Below are 16,447 nucleotides of genomic sequence, written 5' to 3'. Positions count from 1 at the left end.
CATTAGTCATCACTTTTTTCACTATTATTCGTAACTTGTAACAGTGGTGAACAACACTTCACAGCCTGGCTACTTATCCGAATTAGCGCGTCGACTTATCACTATCAGCGCGTCTACTTATCACACTCCCAGTTCTTTCCTTAGCGTTGTGGGTAAGTCCCAACGTCTATACTATATATATGTCCAACTCTCCTCTTTTTTGTTCTCACTCCCTTCAACAAAAACAAACACAAACACAAGCACAAACAAAACCCGTTGCTTACTTATATCTACTGCTACTACTTCAATATACAAGCTAATTACACTCAAAGTACTGAGAAACAAAGAGTTTTAAGACATATATGGGCGATGCTTGCATGGTGAACTTGTCATATGAGGAGGTGATGTTGGCTTCGAAGAATCCTAAGAAACGAGATGGGAGAAAGAAGTTCAAGGAAACAAGACACCCAGTATACCGTGGAGTGAGGAGGAAGAACTCAAGAAAATGGGTATGTGAAGTGCGCGAACCAAATAAGAAGTCGAGGATTTGGCTTGGGACTTTTCCCACCGTAGAAATGGCAGCGCGTGCACATGATGTGGCGGCAATTGCGCTCTGCGGCCGTAACGCGTGTCTCAATTTTGCTGACTCGGTATGGAGGCTTCCGGTTCCGGCGTCGGCAGCAGCAAAGGATATTCAGCGTGCAGCATTGGAGGCGGCTGAGGCGTTTCGGCCAGCAGAGTTGGACGATGTTTCTGAGGATGACTTGACGCAGAGGCTAGAAAATGCAGCTGCAGCAGTGACAGTGGCTGCGGGGGCAGAGATAGAGCCGGAAAGTGTGTTTTTTATGGATGAGGAGGCGGTTTTCGACATTCCTGAGTTGTTGAGAAATATGGCAGAGGGGATGTTGTTGCCTCCACCACCTCATTGGTATGGTGGAGGTAACATGGAAACTGACAGTGAGGTTTCATTGTGGAGTTATTCAATTTGATGTAATTAGTAATATTATAGCTTAATGCTGCAGTGTGATGTGAGGGAAAGTTGGAGATGGCGATGTCATACAGTACAAAAGAATTTTTTGTAGCATTTGTTTACACCAACAGAAATAATAATCCGTTTTGGGTTTTAGCTATATCAAACTTTAGTAGAACTGGGTGACTAGTCCATTGCTAATACTCTAATAAAGTAATTGGATTTTGTGTTTGATGAGTGAAAATAAGGAGGTGATTATAAAATAAAATTAAAGGACAACTCCTATTTGAGATAAAGTGTGAACACATTACCATAAAATAAAATGTTCTGAAGAAGAAGAAGAAGAAGTGGGGAGGTAGTGGACGAAGCTCAAGTGCTGCCATCTGAAACTCTCATCTTGGTTATTCAAATCAAGCGTCTCTGCTCTGGAACTTTCAAACAGCTAAAGTTTGATGACTGGAGTGCTCTGGAAATAAAAAAGCATTGGATTAGAATGTGATAGTAGAAAAAGCAATGTCAGCATGTGGAGAAGTGGTGGGACTTGGGAATGGAGCTTCTTGGAGGCTTCCTTATAAAGAGCCAACATATTTCCTAATTTATAATAAAATCCTCAAATTGGAATTTTCTTTTTTCCTAAGTAACTGATATAATCATCACTTTATTATGATTTTATTTTGTAAAACACTATTAAATTCAACAATTTATAGTATCTAAAATAATCAACAATTTATATCATTTGGCTTAATATATAGCCATCTTTTTTTTTTTTTTTTTTGGTCAAGAATCCCACATGTAATCTATATATATATATATATATATATATATTGGATGATGCACAAAATCGTCAATGAGTTGATTGTCCACACGTGCACCAATTAGGGTACCTGAAGAAAAATAGAACAGAGAACCTACAGAGAGCACTTGTGGGGTGCCGGCCAAAAACCCTCCAAAGGTTAAGTCAGTAATAGAAAAATTTCCAAAAACTCAAAAGTGTGAGAGTTAGGAAACTTTACGTACCTTGAAGAGATGGATGCTTGGTGATTAAATAGTAGTGTAGGGCTAACCAAGATCCCTTGAATGCAAGCTCTTTCCTTGTAGAGAAGATATGGAGTTAAGGCCCCAAGATTTTTGGGTTTTTACTTCCCATACTGGAAAGATGTGAATGTTTAGTAGGGTTTTTGGACGTGGTGTGCAAGTTTTTTCCATATAGGGATGCATGAGTGGGGAACTTGCTAATAGCATGGGGGGCAAGTATTCTTACCCATCAATATGCTTGTCATCCAGTCGGTGTCCTTGCCAATCTGTCAGTATGTTCATCATCTTTCCAATTTAATTTTAGGCCCGACAAGTTATAGGAGTGATGGTATGGAAGGTGTCCTTGTGGTCCTTAGGTCAAAATGGGCTTTAGGCCTGACAGACGTCTCTACATCGATGGAGGGCTAATGCCCAACGGATCTTATTGGGCCTGACGGTTAAAAGAGTTAAAAAAAATTCTATGGTCAAAATATCCCTTATTATTATTATTATTATTATTATGAGAGAGAGAGAGAGAGAGAGAGAGTCCGAATTTGGTAAGGATTGGGTGTAAAACCCATATTGTACAATATCCAATAAGTGATTGCCACATCAACATTTTATTTAAAATTCAATATATCCTACCACACCTAATGACATCTCAATAAACTCCCAATTTGGTTGGATTTATATATGGATATTAGAATTGATTGGATGTGATTTTGCTTATTCTTAAATATGTGATAAAATGATGTGGCATGTTGGGACTTAAGGGGTAAAACATGAGTTTTACATTACATCCTTATGGAATTTAATCTCATATATATTGTACGGCACCGAGACCTTAGGCCCATACAGACCCCGGGCCCTGCCCCAATTGTACAGTGCGGTGATCCCAGGCCCATACAGGCCCTGGGCCTTGTCCCGTAATGGCTTTGGCCACAGGCCCAGCCGAAAGGTCCAGTCGTCCTACGCCATTCCCGGGGATTCATAAATAACAAACAAGTGTAGGGTATTAAGTTCCAAGGTGGGCTCGGTCAAACGTTCCCAGTCATGTACATGAGTCATTCCCAGGAAAATGTGGTATGCACGGGAGACGGAGCTGCCGAGCATTATCGGTCCAGATGGAATCAAGTTCCAAGATCATAAATGCAGCACCGCCCTCTCACCTAAACGTCCACTTAAATCAAATGATATTGGACCTTCAATAGCACAAACGGTGGCTGTAATCATGATCTTCCCACTAACCTTGGCTATAAATAGAAGAAAGATGGGAGAAGAAGGGGTTCAGAAACTTGGAGAGAAAAGAGTGAAAGAGTGAACATCAAACTGGGCGTTGCTTTGAGTCTCTGCCGAGAACGACCCATAGTAGGAAATCTTCAAGCCCACTACAAATAGATTGTGAGCCCATAGTAATCCAAGGCCCATAGGCCTCGTACTTGGTTCTTACATATATATAAAAGGGTAAATCACAAATCTATATAACAAAATAAGCCAATACCAAAATATTTTATTTTAATAGAATAACTTAAACGAACACCAAACCAGTGTTCATAACATCAACTAAACATACGCGGATTTCTTTATTCAGTGAGGGGGGCAAAACCACATAATGCCATTATTAGTCACCTTCATCTCAAACTTTTAATTTCATTAATATTAATTCCATTAAACAATCATAACTAGCTGTTTGATTCAACATCATCCTTTCTAACTAATAATAAATTCTAAAGAATCTTTAGAGTAAAAACAAGCTTAGTAGTATTGATTTTAATTTAGCAACTTCTCCCAAAAAAAAAAAAAAGCAGCTTAATTTAGCATATAGAATAGTTGCTTATTAGGAAATTAACGAGTTTTTATTTTCCATGCTTATTGTTTTTGATTAAGTGTGGTGTTTGTTGAAACTAAAAAAAAAAAAAAAAATGTGTGCCATAAAAAGTGTTATAGGTACATACACCTTCATAATGTGGACTAAATAATATGATGAGACCAAAAAGTATTTAATATATATATATATATAGTATATATATATATATAAAATAAAATAAAAATAAAATAAAAAAAAGGGAGTCCACGTGAGGCTAAAAAGCCACCTAACCTGCCATTACCTATAAGAAAGGATTGAAAAGAGAAAAATAAGGAGTCAAAGGAAAGCTAGTCTGCCATTATTCAAAAAAAAAAAAAAAAAAGGGATAAGGGCTGAAAAGGAGGCCACGGCAGGAACAAAAATTGAATTAAAAAAAAAAAGAGATCACGTGAACTGCCTAGTACCTATGAAAAGAAAATTCTAGAAACAAAACAAACCAAAAGGCTGAAAAGTAAGTGATGGCATGAGCACGTAAAAAAGATAATGGTCCATGAAATTGCCCATTAACCGGTCAGTTGAGGAACAAAAAAGGAGGGAACAGTTTCTCAAATTTCTCTATAAATAAAGAGCCTTCAGCAGGCAAAAAAAAAAAAAAGAGGAGAAAAAAAAGAAAAAAGCAAAAAGAGAGCAAGTGCACACACACACGGAAAAAACATAGGGAGAAGACAAAAAAGAGAGGCACAGACAGAGAGAGCAACATCCAGCAGAGGAGAAATACGCAGCATAGGTCTGTATGTGGGATTTTACATCAGTCCCTTTCTTCTCTAAATCTCTCTCTCTCCCTCATTTTCAAACTTGAATTTTTGCTTGGTAATGCAAACAGGATTGGGTTTAATGGGGAGTTTCTAACTCTATACATGAAGCTTTAAATATGAGTCATTGACTCATAACTCCTATTTGTACATTACCAAATAAAAATTCTCTCACTATCAAAATCTTTCTCTCAACCTTCTTCAAATAATTTTTGTTTGGGAAAACAAATAGGGTTGGGTTTCATGAGGAGTTCCTAACTCCATATATGAAGTTTTACACAAGAGTTCCTTACTTTTAAATCCTATTTGAAAATTACCAAATAAAATTTCTCTCAATTTGTGTTGTAATGTCTTTTCTCTTAAAATTGAAGTCCTTGACTCTACCCCATTATTGGAGTCCTTAACTCTACCCCGAAATTGGAGTCCTTGACTCTACCTCTTATTTGGAGTCCTTGACTCTACCCTTAAAATTGGAATTCTTGACTTTATCCCATTATTGGAGTCCTTGACTCTACCATTTTAATGAAGTTCTTGACTCCATCATCAAAGAGGCATTAACTCTACCAAATTAATTGTGACTAATTCTTTAGGATTATTAATTCTTTAAACAAGATCAAAGTTAGTAATTCTTAAAGGAAATTTTCTAATTCTCAATGTTCATAAAAAATAATAATTGCTTCAAAGGAATTTTCTTTCCTTAATTAAATTTGGAAACTTCAATCAAAATATTATCCTTGATTCAATTTCCATAAAAACATGGTCATTGACTTATCCTTGAGATTAAAACCAATTATCTCACCCAATACTTAATTAAAAGCCAAAGTATTGACTTAAAGATCCATCATTTAAAATGGGAACAAAACCATATTTGAAACTTTGAAGCTAAAACCTCAAATTAAGAACTACGAAGTGGCTTGATCCCCGCCAAGGGTACGTAGGCAACCTAAATAAACTATTAGGTGCAGCCACAAATAAATAAAGACATATGTCCTCTTGAACACACAAATAAATAAAGATGACATGATTGGAATCAAAAGGTCTTTCCTTGAAACAAGGGATTGTAATTAAGAGATACATTATCTTGAATGGGTACAACTCACATCAATAAAACTCATATGCCAAAAGGCCTATGGGTGAAATTATGTTTGATGAATTTCACTAATTTGACAATATTTGTCAAACATAAGATGACAACATTCGTTAAAACATAAGATGACAACGTTCGTTAAACATAAATTAACAATTATTGTTAAACATTGGTTAACAATTTTCGTCAACAGTGTTATAGGGAAAATGTTTAGAGAGAGGGGGGGGGGGGGGGGGGGGGGTTACTGCTAGGGAAAATCATATTTTGGTGCTAATGCCATGAAGGCATGAGCAAGTATGACTAGTGTTGAATTGAAGGAGCCCAAGAAAAATGCTGTAGTTTTAGTGTTTGGATATGGCAAAAGCCATATTGTACAAAAGAATTATATTCTGTTTTCCATATTGTCCAAATTCTAGATATATTTGCAAAATAAGTTTGTACTTTAATATTTAGTCTACCCTTTTGGGGCATTTACATAAATCTAAGAAAGAAAGTTACTCAAATGTTTTATTTTCAAATTTTTTATTATTCTTTCTTTCAAATTTCTAAGGAAAAAAAAAAAAAAAACCCATACATTTTTGTCTTGCATACTAGTTCAGCTGAAAAGGGAAGAGTCATCAAACAAAATTAGGCCACAAAGCTCCCAATTCATAGAGAGAGAGAGGGAGAAAAATTATAGATTCTTGTTGTAATAAATAGAGAGAGAAGAGGTGTATCAATAGTCAGAAATCTGGCAAAAGAAAAGCCTAAAGGATAAAGTAAAAAAGAAAAGTCGAAGCATGGAGTTTGTACTGTTGTTTCATTCAACATCATTCTTCCTTACTAATAAAGATTTTATAAACAAAAAATTAAAAATAATGACACATTTAATATGGTAACAAGGCTAGTATGAAAAATTCAAGAATACCAAAAAAATGATACCAGTTAATTGTGTTTGTTGGCTTGAGCTTCAATATGCTGGCTAGCTAGCTTCTTTAAGAGAATCTCCAGCATGAGGGAGGCTAGCTAGCTTCGCAACAGTCTCCTACTGGATGTGTTCAGGAACCTATCAAGTATCATGTTGCCCGGAGGGGGAAAAAAAAAACCATCAACAGGCTGCAACATACAATGCTATGTATAAGAATAAAAATATTGAAATAATATTTGAGAATATATCGAATAAGAACAAATAAAGATATTGAAATAGTGATGAGAGACAGACCATATATTGTAACACTCCACAATTTGAAGGAAACGAAAGGCACATGTAAAACCCGGTGCTGTTAAGAGCCATGACCAAGAACCGAGAGCTAACGAGAGAGGAGGAAGTTGAACTCTCCAGGAGCAAGAAGAAGGTTAAGGAAGGACATCACGCTGAGTTTAATGATGGCTTAAGCGAGAGTGGACATTCTCAGGGAGGCCAGAACTCTTAGGGGGCACCTAAGAAAACCTTCAAAGATAAATTGGTGGGGGAGATTCCAGGAGCCTATGCCAAGGCATTTGACTTCTCAGACCTCATGGATATGGAGGCGGATTCAGATAAGGAGGTGGAGGAGCTCTGTGAGGGGCTAGCGGCGATGAAGCTCACGAGGGAAACCAAACTTTGTTTCAAAAGACTATGGTCTAATGCGTTGATTATCAAGTTATATGGCAAAGTGGTTAGATTCAACTTTCTCTAGAGTAAACTCAACCTACTTTGGAAACCGTTTAGGACAATGGACTGTGTTGCTCTTGTAAAGATTTCTACTTAGTCAGATTCTCGTTGAAAGAAGATAATAGGCCAAGAATGTATCGACCCCTTGTGATGAATTAACAAATTAATTAGCCAAGTTAATTAATTAATTCAATTAGCATGCAATATGCGTGGTAGCACAAACAAATCACCAATTAACTAAATACAGCAGAAATTAAATTGACACAGTGATTTGTTTACGAATGGAGAAAACCTACACGGTAAAAACCTTACCGAGTGATTTTAAGGTCACCACTTGTAAAAATTCACTATTATCACAATAAGTGATTACAAGTAAAGAAATCTCAGTACCTTATACCAACCTACAGTTAAACCCTTACCCCAATACCTAATTGGACTTATTTTGTAGTGACAATCTCTCATTTTCAATGCACGGCTCTTAGTAAGTGACTAACCAATTCGATGTGCAGATCCCAGTATGCAGCTTACTCACCAACTTAAGAAATATGTTAGCTGCAAATTTTTTCAGTTCATCACACGATGAAGATCATGAAGTTCCTTGGTTACAAAACCCTAGGGTGTACAAATACAACAGCTTCTTCAAGAGAAAAATGAACTAAGACAAATTCTATATTTGGTCACAATTTGCATGAACACAACTTTGCTTCACACTCACGCAACCTTTGACGGCCTTAAAATAATCTTTATATATGTTTAGGGTTGTGAGAAAAGAAAGCCCAAACATATACACATGGATTTGATGAAAATCAAAGCTGAAAATCTGTTTTTCATAAATCTCGATAGGTACTAGCTGTCGAGCTTTAAAATCCAGCACTTCTTCACTTGTTTCTTGGACAGATTTGCATGGCTTTAACACTTGAACTTGAAACCTTGTTCCTTGAAGCATTAAACACATCCTAGATCTATCCAATTACAAGTAAAGTGCGTTTTGTCAAAGGATTAGCCAATTTTAATTTGACATATGTTTCTAACATTAAATCACATATGTTCTAACAGAAGACATGGATGCAATTCTTAAGAATGGGTCGTGGTTCATCGAGGGTCACTTTTTATCCATTAGGCCATGGGAGCCATTTTTCAAGCCGACTTGTGCCAGTGTCTCGTCTATAGTTGTTTGTCTTAGATTGCATGAGCTACCTATGGAGTTGTATGAGACTGAAGTGCTTCAACAAATAGGTGAATCCATAGGGAGAGTGCTTCGGATTAACACCCACACTGCCATAGAAGCCAGAGGGAGGTATGCTAGGCTTTGCATACAATTAGATAATAATAAGCTGCTAATCAACACTGTTCTCATAGGAAGGTTTGAATAACCTGTGGTTTACGAAGGTCTCCATAACCTTTGTTTTTCCTACAGAAGGATTAAGCATAGGAAAGAAGCATGCCCATCACCATTAAAAGACCAGAGACGTCGGTGGAGGGAGGTCCGGTGAAAAATGGAGCGGATAATGTTACATACCAAGGAGCTAACCCGCATGGAGTGCATGACTCGTCCTGTACTTAACCAGGTAGTGGCACGATGGAGAACAGAGGTGCAGGTATAGAGGATGACAGGTACAGACCTTGGATGTTAGAGACACGTAGAAAATCTAGGCAGAAGAGGACAAATAATTTTGTTACCTCTAGGGACCATTCAAACCACGGTTTGGGCCAAACTTCACATGGACCCAAGCAAAGTATAATGGTGAAATAAAGGGTTAGATCGAGACTAAAAGAAGTGCTGAGGCCATTGGGCCATTGAGTGTGGGCCTAGAGTCAAACATTATTGTGAAAAAGGTGGATGAGCGTCCGAGTAACCGAACCAACCCTTCAGTCATGGACAAAAAAGACATTGCGAGAAATAGGGAAACTAAGTGGGTGTCTAAGTCAGATACAATGGGAATGGGAAAGCACTTTCTAAACACTACTCATATTTGGACTTCTCGGTGTAACAATGGCGACGGTGAGCTCTCTAATGAACTCTTCCAGTTCACAGCTAATGGTAGAACTGAGATGGGCCATCAATTTTGACAGTAGAGTCATGGAGATCCCAGATGTGGTTATAGCAAAGATCAGAGCGAAGCCAACTCACGTGATGGGATGGTTCAACAAGAAGCTAGTGATAGCGTGGAGAAACATTTTTCCATTGACCGCGGACAGTGCAAGGCTTTCTGCCACTCACGGATCCAACGTAGGGAAAGATGCCTAATCCGTGGTGGCAGTTCCTGGCCGACGACTTGTCTCTAGAGGAGGAACGAAGGAATGTATGGAGGGTGCTTCCCCAAGTGTCGCAGGTTCCAGTATTGTGCGAAGAAAACCCGGCGAATACACTCTCAAAGCGAAGGATGTTAGAAGCCCAACCCATATCCACCTCTATAATGGGGAATTGGCACTGCACAAAGATTATCCAAGTGTTCAAACCAACTCTAGAATTTAGCATCCATGCCATGGCAAGGGAGATGAATTTGGGAGTGTTGGAGCATCTGTTGACTCTATGCCCAAGGAAGGGAAAGACAAAGGAGATGATGACACTGATGGGATGTAATTTGAGGAGGGAATTAGAGATTTTGCCTCCATTGGATGAATGTCCTACTCATTTTCACCAATTAACCATGAACATTATAGTGTGGAATTGTAGGGGCACTCTAAAGCCCAACTTTTAGAGACATGTTAGGGAGCTGGCTAGGAATCATAATCCTGCTGTTTTGGTAGTCATGGAAAAATGGATTGGGGAGACAAAGCAAAGGAGATTACTGACCATCTCCCATTTGATGGTGTTATTCATACGGATACGATTGGCTATGTGGGTGGCATTTGGCTATTGTGGAATTCAGATAGGGTGGAGGTTGTGCAGCTCGCAAGCACGGAGCAAGAAATATATGTCGAAGTCAAGGTATTACCATCTAACCTATCTTGAATTTTTACTGCTATGTATGCTAGTCCTAGATTTGTTGAGAGGCAGGTGTTATGGGAAAATCTTTATAAAGTTGTTGACCTACGTAATAAGCCTTGGATAATTGTAGGTGATTTCAATAAGCCCCTCAGTCAACCATTCTCCCACATCATTATTAATTGCAGTAATAAGATTTTTTTTCTTTCGAGCAAGTGCTGAAACATGATAAAAGGAAGTGTTCCTATCCCCTAAAATCATCCAACTAATTTTGAATTTAAGGGCCCAAAGATCTTTTTCTTGCTCTAACACAACATCCAGCTCCTTAAATAGTTGATTCTCGGTTGCAAATCACATCAGAGAAAGATTTATTAAAATTTATACTACATCTCAGGAGGCAGCAACCCAAGACATCAGTTATAATTTGCATTGGAGACCCAAGCTCTCAGATGAAGAGAAGAACAGTATTAGCCACATGTTGATGGATGAGGAAATTAGAGCTACTCTCTAGTCTTTAAAAGCCTTTAAAGCTCCCGGTCTTGATGGGCCACACGTCGGATTCTTCCAAAGATTTTGGCTTGTTGTGGGAAGGTCGGTTAGTGAGGAGGTGTAGTTTATCTTTAGGGAGAAAAAAATTCTGGAGTATCTGAATAGAACCAGCATTGTGCTCATTCCGAAGACCCAAGGGCCTGAATCCATTGGTAGTTACCGCCCCATAAGTTTGTACAATTCAGTGTATAAGACAGTATCCAAGATTTTGGTTGGAAGAATTAGACTCTTATTAGATCAACTCATCTCCCCATGCCAAGTGGCTTTTGTACCAGGTCAGAGGGGAGTTGATATTGCGATTGTCGTGCAGGAGATAATCCACACTCTGGGGACAGCTAAGGGAAAAGGTGGCTATATGGCTCTTAAAATTGACTTAGAAAAGGCATACGAGTAACTCAAATGGAGCTTTATAAGGGGTATGTTGATTAGATACAATTTTCTCGACAACCTCATTGAGATCATGATGAGTTATATATCATCTATTTTGACCTCGCTTCTATTTAATGGAGGGAGTCTCGAACCTTTCAGGCCTTCTAGAGGTATAAGGTAGGGAGATCTGCTGTCCCTGTACAAATTCATCCTCTATATGAAATTCCTAGGTCAGCTCATTCAAGAAAAGTGTGAGGCTAAAGTGTGGTGTTCGGCCAAGGCTTCTAGGAGTGACCCTTCCTTCTCCCATCTTTTTTTTGCTGACGACCTTGTGCTTTTTGCTAAGGCCAATGCAGAAAATTGTATTGCTATCAGGGAGGTCCTTGACACATTCTACAGGTGCTCTAGGCAAACACTGAGTGACACTAAGTCCAGGGTATATTTCTCACTGAATATTGATCAAGATGATAGAGAGGCTTTTAGTGACATCCTCGGCTTCCATCAGATGGAGTGTTTGGGGAAATACTTTGGCTTTCCTATTAAGCATCAAGGAAACAATAATCAGGACTTCAGATTTGTGTTGGATAGAGTGAAGAGTAAGCTTGTGGGTTGGAAGGCCAACCTTCTATCCATGGCCGGGAGAGCAGTACTGATTCAAGCTTCATCTTCAACAATACCGACGTATATTATGCAAAGCAACTTGCTGCTTGGTAAGGTGTTGGAAGGGATTGATAGGGTCAACAGGAATTTCTTGCAAGGATCAACTGAAAATAAGGGAAAAATGCACTGGGTGGGTTGGAAAAAGGTAACAAGACCTAAAGATGAAGGGGGATTGGGGCTTTAAACAGCAAAAGGAAGAAATACAACACTTCTAGCAAAGTTGAATTGGAGATTCCATGCTGAGGATAAGGCCCCATGGGCTAAGGTTCTTAGAATGAAGTATTGTAACCCTCAGAGGCTAAATTCAAGGAATGTAGACCTCAACCAATGCTTATTAGCTAGAGGGTTGCAAGTTGAGGTCCGCTACCCTCGATACCATCGTGAAGTAGAATCCATCTTGCACATGCTGCGTGATTTTCCCTTGAGTAAAGCTGTGTGGCACCAACTAGGAAAGCGGGCAGACAACTCTAATTTTCTCACCTTGAGTCTTCAGGAATGGTTAAATACCAATGCCACATCTAATATCCACCATAGATCAGGTCTTTTGCCTTGGAATCATGTTTTTCTATTTGGTATTTGGTTGCTTTGGAAAGATAGGAACTTATGCATTTTCAAAAATAAAAATCCAAATCCCAACTTGGCCAAAGAAATTGTTGAACGTGCCTCGGAGTATTTTTTTTTTCTGTGCGAACAACTCTCTGGCCACCAAAAGGATGATTTTAAAGAGCATTAGATGGGAGAAACTGAGAATTGGCTGACTTACATTGAATACTGATGGCTCAACAGCAAGCAGCTTTGGATTAGCGGGTGGAGGTGGACTAATCAGAGATGAAAATGGTGATTGGGTGACAGGTTTTGCAAGGCGGATTGGGAATATGACTAGTTTCATGGTGAAATTACGGGCTCTCCAAGATGGACTACAACTGTGCTTACAAATTCATGCTCAATCTGTTATTATTGAATTGGATGCTAAAGCCATTGTGGATGCCTTTAACTCACAAACTTACTCTAATACTATTGTATCTTCTATTATGGATGATTGTGGGCACATGGCTACCCGGATTCCCCAGACGAGTTTTAGACATATCTACAGGGAGGCGAACAAGTGCGCAGAGTTCTTGGCTAAACTAGGCACTTTGATTGAGAGTGATTTTATTGTTTTTTCCAATCTGCCTGTGGACTTATCTAGTATTTTGAAGGCTGATGCCAATGGTTTGTATGTTAACAGGCTCTGTCCTGAACCTTTATTTGTTGTTTAGTGTTTAATATATTTCCCTCTCTACCAAAAAAAAAATATTGAAATAATATTTGAGAATCAAATAAGAACAATTGAAACTGATATGATCTTGTTGTGCCTGGCAATAAAACAGTCTCAAAGTTAACATTAAGCCTTTTCATTTTCAGGATGTAGGCCTTAGAGCATTCTTAGCAAAGATGTCAAATGCTAAAATGCTATAATTTAAATGCTAAAACACTAAAATATAGTATAAATTATAGCATTTTAGCATTTGACATCCTTGCTAAGAATGCTCTAAGGCCTATATCTTATTGTAGCTATATCTTATTAAGGTGCTATAGCTAAATGAAATAACACCTTAGCTACAGTAAGCTGTTATCTTTGACAGCTTACTGTAGCTATATCTTATTAAATATATATATATATATATATATATATTTTAAAGCTTTCTCTCTCTTCTTCTCTTTAAAAAATATATTTTATTTCTCCCTTTTTTTATTCTTTCCTTCTTCTCTGTTCAGACCTACCATTCCTCTTTTCCTTCCTATATTTTTTTTTTCTCGCTCTCTGAAATCGATCTCCCTGTGGCTTCCAATTTTTTTTCAATGGGTTTTGATGGTGGGTCACGGTGGCAGTGATTTGTGGGTTTGATTTGGAGGCACGATGGTGAGATCGGTGATTGTGTGGGTTGGATTTTTGGGTTACAATTTTGTTTTGATGGCTGGTTGTTTTTGCTAGATGGTTGTGGTTTTGCCTTGTTATTTTTTTTTTCTTCTTCTTGCAATGGGTTAGATTGGCCACCGGTGAGTGCTTGGTTAAGATTTTGTTTTTGTGGTGGTTGGGTGTTTATGCAGTGGCTGGTTCTTTTCTTCCTGCAGGGGGTGTGGTTGCCATAGTGGTGCTATGACTTGTGGTGGTGGTGGTTGTGGTGGGTTGTGGTTGCTACAATGGTGGTTATGGCAAGTGGAGCGATGGTAGGGGTGATGGAGGAGGTGGTTGCTATATAGTTTTATTATTATTTTAATTTGTGTAGTTGTTTTATTATTATTTTAATGCGTAGTTTATATTATTTAAATGAAATGGTAAAAAATATAGAAGTTTTGATGTTTGATGTATCTTAAAGTGGAGTGGTATAATAGATAAAGTAGGTTTTTAAAGTTTTTAAATACTAAAATTTTTAGAATCCTTAATAGGAATGCTCTTATATTCTCCGGGAACTTAGTGGTTGAGTGAGTTTTCAAGGTTAAAATTTTTTTGAGTGGTGATCATTTTTATGTGTGTGATGATGTATTATATTATTATACAAAGTTTCCTGTGCAACACTCAAGTTTGTGACAATCCCTAGAAAATTGAGAACAAAGCACACTATATGATAAAAGCGATAGAACAAAGTTTGGCAACAAACTTGGTTGTAGACTAAGGTTACAACTCTACATAATATATTTTTATTAGATGTGAATTTTGACAGATCCATCATTGGATTACATTTTCTTATTATATCCTTCATACTTGCAAAATTTCAATAAAATTAAACAACATTATCAATCAAATATTTCAATTTTGAGTTTTTGTAGTCTAAAATTATACATAAAAAATAAGCTATGGATCGAATAGTAAATAAGATTTGACTGGCATGAAATTTGACATGTATTTTAAAAACATAAAGAACATGCAATTCAACAATTAAATTTTCAAAATATGTAACCATGTTAATTTGTTTAGTGAGAGTTGTAATGCTACAACAATGTTTGTAGCTAAACTTTGTCCAAATCAATAATATATTAAAGTCAAAACACAATCAAAATTCAAATTAGCTTCTAATTGTAGTCCTCTTTGCTCCAAGAACCCATTTTAATTTTCTTAAATTTTTTGTCAAATGACCCATTTATTATACTCAATGTGAAAACTGAGATGATAATTTATTATAATTATTAAATGTTTTCGCACGTAAGTACAAATTACAACCTAATCGAGAGAAAGAAGAGAAAAGAAATATAGAATCAAATAATGTTGTAGATTAGACATCTATATATATAATAATAGGTGAAACTGAGAGAAATTCAAATTAAAATTCTAAATTAGAGTTTCAATTTTGCGTCATGTGTCTTAATTAAATTATTTATTCTTAAAGAGTTTTATTTCTTAATTTTAGAATCTAATGTGGGACCACATCATAAATATTCATCTAAGTGAGTTATTAAATACAAAAATCAAAGAATCTAGAATAAATGAATTGTAAAAAAAAAAAAAAAGTGTTTCACTATAATTAAAAAAAAAAACATAGACAATTTACATTTTATACTTAATAATATCCTTACAAAATTTTTTTAAGAGTTAACAAAATATAAAAATAATTATCAATAGTATTTAAATTATATATATAAAAATTATATTATACATTTTATTATATATCTTTAAATGTATTTATATATTTTTATATATATATATATATGTATAAATTACAAACTACTTATGCATTGTTAAATATTAGCATTGATACACCATGTTGAATATGCTAGTATGGATGCGGAAGCGAAAACATAAAGTATAGAACACAGTAACACACGAGAGTTACGCAGTTCAGCCTAATGGCCTACATCCACGGAGAAAATCCTAAAGGACTACATCAATAATTTATTAGAGTATAGTACAAATCCTATGTTACAATGAATCATAACATGTGTATATATAGTAGACTAAACCTTAGACTAATAGACTTCTAGTACAAGTAGGAGACTTGGCTTGCACACAAAGTAGAATTAGGCTTGGGCCTATGCTAATGGACTAATATATCTCTAACACCCCCTCTCAAACTCAAGATGGAAGCTTGATGAAATTTTGAGATTTGATAAGGTTGAGAAGATCCCTTGAATGAAGTTTGGCTCTGTGACGGTAGTTTGAGGAAGGCAATGGTCTTGCAGTGTTGATGCGACTTCTAACGTTGGTTTGACTATACCGAAGAATTTTGATGGCAGTAGTAGAAAGCCAAAGAAGATGAACGCAGAGAAAAAAAAAACACCGAGGAAGACAAAGATTACTCTTAAATGTACCGCAAGGACAGAAAACTATGGCCACAGGAAGGTGGCTTTGATACCATGTTAAATATTAGCATTGATAGACCATGTTGAATATGCTAGTATGGATGCGGAAGCGAAAGTATAAAGTATAGAACACAGTAACACACGAGAGTTACACAGTTCAGCCTAATGGCCTACATCCACGGAGGAAACCTTAAAGGGTTACATCAATAATATATTAGAGTATAGTACAAATCCTGTATTACAATGAATCATAACATGTGTATATATAGTAGATTAATAGACTTCTAGTACAAGTAGGAGACTTGACTTGCACATAAAGTAGAATTAAGTTTGGACCTATGCTAATGGGCTAATATATCT

At 36.9% G+C, this 16,447-nt stretch overlaps 1 protein-coding gene across 1 annotated transcript; it reads left to right on the top strand.

Annotated features, from left to right (window-relative positions):
• Positions 1–220: 220 nt before the first annotated feature.
• LOC115958158 (dehydration-responsive element-binding protein 1D-like) lies at positions 221–1,109 on the top strand. Its single transcript, XM_031076547.1, has one exon. The coding sequence runs from the start codon at positions 342–344 to the stop codon at positions 966–968; it is 627 nt and encodes a 208-aa protein (XP_030932407.1). The 5' UTR covers positions 221–341; the 3' UTR covers positions 969–1,109.
• Positions 1,110–16,447: the final 15,338 nt, after the last annotated feature.

This window comes from Quercus lobata, chromosome 8, assembly GCF_001633185.2.
Source record: "Quercus lobata isolate SW786 chromosome 8, ValleyOak3.0 Primary Assembly, whole genome shotgun sequence".
Taxonomy (NCBI): domain Eukaryota; kingdom Viridiplantae; phylum Streptophyta; class Magnoliopsida; order Fagales; family Fagaceae; genus Quercus; species Quercus lobata.
Note: the sequence above shows the minus strand (reverse complement) of the source record. Positions and strands in the feature narration are given on the sequence as shown.

Coding starts and splice junctions, on each gene's coding strand:
- LOC115958158 (XM_031076547.1), top strand. CDS start 342: ATGGGCGATGCTTGCATGGTGAACTTGTCATATGAGGAGGTGATGTTG.